This window comes from Pelobates fuscus, chromosome 8 (assembly GCF_036172605.1).
Source record: "Pelobates fuscus isolate aPelFus1 chromosome 8, aPelFus1.pri, whole genome shotgun sequence".
NCBI classification, from domain to species: domain Eukaryota; kingdom Metazoa; phylum Chordata; class Amphibia; order Anura; family Pelobatidae; genus Pelobates; species Pelobates fuscus.
Genome location: NC_086324.1, coordinates 77,068,955 through 77,076,770, shown reverse-complemented (window position 1 = coordinate 77,076,770; position 7,816 = coordinate 77,068,955). Strand labels below are relative to the sequence as shown.

At 38.4% G+C, this 7,816-nt stretch overlaps 1 protein-coding gene across 1 annotated transcript in view; it reads left to right on the top strand.

Annotated features, from left to right (window-relative positions):
* The first annotated feature begins 277 nt into the window (after nt 1–277).
* Nucleotides 278–7,816, top strand: part of MDH1B (malate dehydrogenase 1B) — a 43,407-nt gene continuing 35,868 nt past the window's right edge. Inside the window, exons 1-4 of the mRNA XM_063428755.1 lie at nt 278–345; nt 1,757–1,869; nt 3,182–3,316; nt 7,151–7,293. Coding sequence (XP_063284825.1) covers nt 324–345; nt 1,757–1,869; nt 3,182–3,316; nt 7,151–7,293 — 413 coding nt within the window. The 5' untranslated portion in view covers nt 278–323. The remainder of the gene's footprint in view (nt 346–1,756; nt 1,870–3,181; nt 3,317–7,150; nt 7,294–7,816) is intronic.

Below are 7,816 nucleotides of genomic sequence, written 5' to 3'. Positions count from 1 at the left end.
CCACACTGAGTATGCGTACAATGTTTACTGAATTGTCACTTTATCCTTTCCCATGCAGTGAAGGGGACCTTCTAAACCAGAAATGGAACGGGTAAAATCCCAGCTATTGTAGAACTACAGCTATTCAGGGAGCATCACGGGAGTTGTAGTCCTGTAGCAAACAGGGGGAGTGTAATGTTTGACTGTGTCAGCGCTAGAGAGGTGTGTCTGCGTCATGACGTCACTGCTTAAACTCTGCCCCCCCAAGAAGGGCTCACGCTAATTAGCGTTTTGTTGCCTGGCAACTGCAGTTAACACCACAAGGCGAAAGGCTACTGCTAGCTATGGCGAAATTCGTACTGGCAGGTACTCACTATCCTATGGGACAGTTAGCTATAGGCAGCATACAATCATAACTGTTGCTATTTTTTTATTTATTTTTTTGCTGTTTTTTTTTTATGTGCTAGTTTTGCCATTTGATTTTTAATTCATTACACTTCTGAGTTTAGTAAATAAGCCTCAAAATAGCTGATCTGGGAACATTATTTCATGGAACACTCAAGTGTTATTTCTAATGGTTTAGTGTTTCTGTCCCTAGGACTGGTGGTCCCCATACTATTTCCATAAAAAGGTATACAAATAGTGTTTTACCTACTTTTCCCCAGCGCCAATGCAACCAGGGTTGCTTACCTCTTTCCCAACCGCAGCGTCGTAAAGGAGGCATGGCATCCTCTGGAGTCGGTCCAATCCAATGCTCCTCTATGATTTGCAATGGGGGTCCAATGCGCATGAGCAGCGAGTGCACATAGGCGTCACATTTTTCCATAGGAAAGGTAACTTGGTTACTGCAGCAGAAAGTGCCTTCCGTGGCTGTCAATATGTCCGCCAGTAGAGGTGTCTTTAACCCTGCAATACATTTTGTAAAAAACTGCAATGTATTAAACTGCAGCATTAAACCTAGAGGACGACTGGCCACTTCAAGTATTAAGAAAATTGGGCAGACTAGATGGACCGAATGGTTCTTATCTGCTGTCAAATACAGTCAGAGTTCATCACAAGACCACAGACAACCGCACACATACATAACACTACAGGCAGCCCACATATCCACGCAATACCACAAACAATCCACATACACACCCATAACACCACAGACAGCAAAACACACATAAATATTACAAATACCACACACACATACATGACACAGCAGCCCATAATTACTCACACAACATAACAAACAGTCCACACATAATCCTAGAAACATCTACATACAACACCACAAATCCCTACACAGACACACACACACACACACACACACACACACACACACACACACACTACAACCATATACTCTCACATAACATATACAATGCATACAACCCATACACATACACATATACACACATAAAACCTCACTAAGCAGCCACTATATCCAGACATAACACATACACAATTCACCAACATAGAAAACTGTAAAGGGACTTCAAAACGTCCTTAGGCTTAGCACTACCAAAAGGTTACCTACTACTAATTTACTATATGCTTTATTGTTATGTCATTTCTACATTATAATATTATTTAGGGTTACAATTCTTTAATCATATGACAGTACTAGTATATGCATATCATGATCTGCTCCAAATTGATGGAAGTTACACCCCAGATTAGTTTGACAAATGTAGATGCCAAACCTTAATTTATTGTATTTGTTGTCTATTAATGAATACATAAATGAACTAATAATAATATTAACATATTTTTATTCTAACAATCACAGGAAAAGCAGACTGTCCATATTATGCCAAAGCAGAACTTCTTGCGGATTATCTTCAGAAAAATCTTCCCTACTTCAGAGTGCACAAAATTACACAACATCCTGATGATTGGGAGGTGAGACATTATTGAGAAGTAACATTATTTTAGAACGTATGTAATCACCATTAGTTTGGAGACTTGTTGTGCATCATCTATGTATCTCATTGAAGGGTTTAAAAAAAATAACATAGCTCCAAACACAGCAAGTCTGAATGCATATGTGCCTACAACGTTCCCAGAATGCTATGTAGAACATGAAAGTGGACAAAGGATAACCATATTTTTTATAGCTCTCTTAGCAATGACCTGCTGTTTTATAGCATAACATTTTAAAGGGACACTATAGTCACCCAGACCACTTCAGCTCAATGAAGTGGTCTGGGTGCCAGGTCCCTCAGATTCAGATGCAAACATAGCAGTTTCAGAGAAACTGCTATGTTTACATTTGGGGTTAATGCAGCCTCTAGTGGCTGTCTTCCGGACAGCCACTAGAGGCGCATCTGTGATGCTGGAGGCATATTATGCCTCCATCGCGCAGAGCGTCCATAGGAAAGCATTGAGAAATGCTTTCCTATGGACACTTTGAATGCACGCGTGGCACTTGCCGTGCATGCGCATTCGGCTCCGCTGACGTCGGCAGGGGAGGAGAGGTCACCAGTGCCAAGGGAGCCTGGCACTTGATTAAGGTAAGTGGCTGAAGGGGTTTTAACCCCTTCAGCGCCACAGGAGGGGGACCCCGAGGGTGGGGGCACCCTCAGGGCACTATAGTGTCAGGAAAACCGCTTTGTTTTCCTGACACTATAGCAATCCTTTATGTCAGTGTTTGTTTTGGATTGTGGGTCGAGTGAACCATTGCCTATAGCCATGGACTGTGTTGTTTTATTATACTAGGATTTCACTGCATGGCAAAGCGTTCGCCGAGAGTCCTTTGTTGTATCTCAGGCCTTGCCTGCCACTTATTACCTCAGCAGTTTATATTTATGAAGAAAGAGGGATTTGCGCACATGCTGTAGATTTCTCAAGACAATATTCTCAGACAATTAAAAAAGCAGAGAAAAAAATTACCTGCGCTCTCTCCTAAATCCCTATGTATATTTAAACAAATGTAGGTTATTTAGTTACTACAATGGCCATTGGAGGGAATGCCCGTCTGCCACGTCAAGGCAAACCTCTCAGGCGAATCCTACACTAACCTTTCAGTTTGCTTCCTTGATCTTCTGGCAAAGATATATAACTTTTTTTTCTTTGGTTTTTTTACTGTGTGAATTGGGGATGATGTGTACTATGGTCGTTGCTGCCGCCCAGGAGTGACGGGAGTTTGAGCGCAGGACTTGTTTTTTTGTAATTAAAAAAGCAGACTGATGCATGTTCACATTTTGTTTTCTAGCAATGGTTAGCGGAGTTGTGTGAAAACAATGGCTGGAAACACAAGAAATCCCCCATAATTTGGAGAGAGCTTTTGGATCGAGGAGGAAAGGGCTTGCTTATCGGGGGATTTAATGATTTCATGGAACATGCTCAGGTAAAACTGGAATAGTGAAAACATGAAACACTGCTTATAGTGACCTGCAAGGTTCACTAAAGTGAGAACTCAAAGTGAATTTCAGAATTAAGACCAAAATAGTTTTATTGAAAAAAAGCTATGCTTTCGGTTCAGTTACTTTGGCCTTAAATTTCAAAATGCTCTTTGAATTCTGTCAGACATATTATGCTTCACTTTAGTGTATAATTTGATGTGTGAATTGTTGTTATTCTTTGGATTCTCAAGCTCCTTAATAAATGTTGTGTAATTATTATTGGGTATATGAAGGCTGATGTCTGTCATTATCAACAATTATATATGTATATATTATTTCTATAGCCTTAGGACTGCACACTGTATCGTACACTTGAGATTTATTTAAATAGTTTTTTCAGTTTTTGCATAAGACCTAATATAAACTAGCAAGAGAAAGTATTATGACTTAACATGCCTACACTTTTGAAAATTAGAAATATCATAACAGGAACAAGGAAACAAGAAACAGAGAATGAAAAAAATAAAAAATAAATATATTTTTCATATCAGTGAATTATTGTCCCTGGGTTTTATGAGGTGACCGAAGAGTTATAGACTAAACTTGTTAAAGGGTTACTCCTAGAATCTTAACCACTACATTCTTTTATGATACCAGTGGCACCCTGGCCCAGTTGCCCGGTAATGGGGCAAAATGTTTAATAACGGTTTGCTTGCTTACCTAGGTCCCTGCTGGGTTCCGATGTGACAAGCTTCTAGCATCTTGAGTAGCCGGAAGCCGCTTTGATCGACATTCCTTGACTGAGAGCGTCAGCTGACTGCTCTTAGCCAATGACTGATACTGTGCGAAACAAAAGTTGCACAGACATTTCCAGGCTGGCTGATGGCACCCCTATGAAACTACTGGAGGTGGAAATTAACCAGTAGAGGAGTTAATCTATGTGTTTGCAGCATATCAAAGTGAAAAGCTGCGCTTACAGACTCCAGTCACCATAACCACTTTAAATCACTAAATTGCTCATGGTGCTTGGAATATCCCTTTAATTTATCCAACATCTTGTTTTTCAGGACCTTAAAGGAACACTCAAGGCGTGTTTCTTCCCTTTTCTTTTATGTTTGCCAGACACCTTTCTCATACATAAAAAAAATGAACAAAAAAAAAAATAGATTTGAAACTTGCCTGTAACCCAGCACAGTCTCCTTGCTGCAGCTTCCCGCTTCTGAAATCATCAGTGTTGATCATTTCAGTCCAATCCAATCCTTCTAACAGAGAAGCATCGTGAATCTATGGCTTATGCACAACAGTCTGCACTCTGCCAATATAACGTTTCCAATAGAGAAGCATTGGATCCGTTTAGTACTGTTAGCAGCGAACCTTTCAAATTGACGATCTTCAATAGAAGTGCTTCTAGTGGCTGCCATCTTGATGATTTTGGACAAATGTAAACATTGCTGTTTCTAAGACATATATCTAGCTTGCAACTAAATAAGTAGTATTTGGTTTGCAAATTACCTTGACAAACGTCCATCCACTCATCAGAGGCTTACGTACATCTAAAGTCCAAGCTCTCTCTAATCTAATAAGCAAGTGAGGCTACTATACATAGCAGAAATAGAACCTTTTGGAAGAGACCTTCAATGCATAGCTTTGTGAGGGGAAGAAAGATTATTGCAGCTATAGCATTATACCATATCCCAAGTTAACATGCATGGCTATGGAGTTGTAAATATTTAAAAAAGTCTCTGATGGACATGCAGGCCATAGAACGCAATATTTCCAAGAAACAGCTAAGTTAGTAAACACTATTACCTGCATTCCTGGCTGTTTCATAAAATAGGGGTCATTGAAGATGGGCTTGTTAAATCACCTTTATCAGACAGGCAGTATAATATTCCAATAATCCTGGCTTACTTTAAGGCAGATAGCTTTTGGCTCTCATGAACAAGGTGACTTCCAATAGTTTTCTTAAGCTACCTGTACGCAGGACCTGCTCATTGACTGAGAATGTCAACTGATCACCCTAATCCAATGAGTTAAGCTCTGCACCTCAGGGTTTAGCTCAGTGCAGCGAGCTCTTATGTTGAAGATGTCTGGCGCTCAATTGACCCCAGGTTAGTTGTCAAACCATTACCAGTCAGTTTGATTGCTTACATTTGGAGGGGCTGGGGGTGTGCCAGTCACTCCTGGCAACATTACCACTACAATGCTCTGTAGTAGTTATGGTGCTTGGAGGTTCCTTTAAGGACGTAGATTTTTGCTTTATGCAACTGTATCCAAAACTGTTTTAGAACAGAGGGCATACGGTTTGACTCTAAATCCACCTATCTGCATTGGAATATGGGGTCATTTTTTTGTATCTTTGCACCTCTGTTCTCATACTGTCATTTTAATTGCATGCATTTAATAGGGACATGTTTCGGTATTATTTAAAAAAACATTTTTGCAAAATATGTAGGAATCCTTAGAAAAGCTGCTACAGAATATATATTCACCAATTAAGGCCCAACGGCATTTCATGCCACTATCATAATCTGGTCTATAAAGACCCTGTTTCAGCATACTAGGTCCTCTCATTTAGCACTAGCAGCGCTACACAGCCTCGCCGTCACCAAAGATTTTAATATGGAATAGATTTTTAGTACAATTCTACTGTTTTTGGAACTTAGGGGTTAAACATTATACTTCCCTAAATATTGCTCAAGCCATCTTCGAGTGTGAGCACTGAAAGTCTAATAACTCATTCAACAGTTCATGGCACAATCATCATTTGCGGGCAAATATAAATAGATATATCAATAGAATAGACTGGAGAATATTGCAGGCAGTAGTATATTACTGGTGAAATAGTAGGTGATGAGAAAATATATATTTACCGAGCCCAATCTAAGTAGTATTACTCTTATACGTACATTAGTCTGGATTTTATATGATCGTTGGTCTTTGAGTATTGGCAACACAATTGACCTAAAAAAAATACTAAATTAAACAATCATAGTGTAGCACAGTATATATTTATAAATAGTGTGTTTAGTTCTTGTGTAGAATACACTCACATTCGTTAGAGCTAACTCAGAGCTCTGCTGTCATTTTGCATAGTCGGCATAATCCCCGTCTTAGGATGTGAGTTGGTCCAAACGATACAGACACTCCAAATGGGATGTAGTATACAGGGTATATGTGGAAGTAAATAAAAGGCTCCAATGGTGAAGTAAGTACTTAACAACCAGATATGAATAAAGAAATGTACTTACATTTCCTAGAGCAGGACTTGCTCTAGTGTAAACAGCAGATGTGGTATAATCCCCACCAATTGATATAGTAGTACCAGGAAGCAGAATGATGAATTAATAGTGGAAAGGTAAGTCTATATTAAAGTTTAACTTTTATTAAACAAGAACATTTACACAGCTCTAACGAATGTGAGTGTATTCTACACAAGAACTAAACTCACTATTTGTAAAAATATACTGTGCTGCTTTTACTGTGCTGTTTTATTTGTTTTTTAGGTCAATTGTGTTGCAAATACTCATACCAATGATTATATAGGATCCAGACTAATGTACGTATAAGAATAATACTACTTAGATTGGGCGCCATAAATATATATTATATATATATATATATATATATATATATATATATATATATTTTCTTTTCACATAAATAGATATATAAATACATATCTAGTTGCTTTTGTAGTTTTTCTGTACCAATCAGCATGGCAGGCCTGGTGCTGGAATGAGTATAAGCAATGTTTCATGAAAGAGTCCCTTTAATTCTCAGTTCAGAGACAATATAATTATGTTTATATATAACCTGAAATATATAATTTTTTCTAGGATTATTATAACGTCACGTCCGCAATGGTGAGTGCACAAATGAAGGAAATTGCATCTGAGAACTATGAGACTCACATTGAAATTCAAAGAGAAGAGGAACACATTAAAAACAGATTTAACCCTTTACATGTCTGGATAACTAGGTACGAGTAAAAAACACTTTCTAAAAGAATCTAAAAAAATTATTTAACAGCACAATAAAAAAATGCTGAATAATCTCATCCAAAAATAAAATGTATTTAGACCATTTAAAATAGAAATCTAAAAAGTAGAATTCTCCAAAAGAAATATCCTGTACGAGGGGTTAACTTTCGTCTACAAACATAACATTCTAAACTCTTTTCTATCCACACCCCACTTGCTCTGCTGCTTTTGATACCATTGATTACCTAACTCTTCTCTCAACTTAGACCGGTCATGGTATTTTTCTTCCTTGCATCGTCTCTATCACTCCCCTTTCGCACACCAGAAATTTATTCCCCCATCTCACCATCGCCCCCTCATTTCATAACCTTATGATCATGTTGGAATCACCACTTCTCTCTTATAAACAATCTACTGTTACTCGTGACTATACTTTTTACCTCTTTACCTATTTAATATACACAAAATCCACCAACTACAGATCTTCTCTTCTTCAAAACTCTACTTCCTCATCTTCACCAG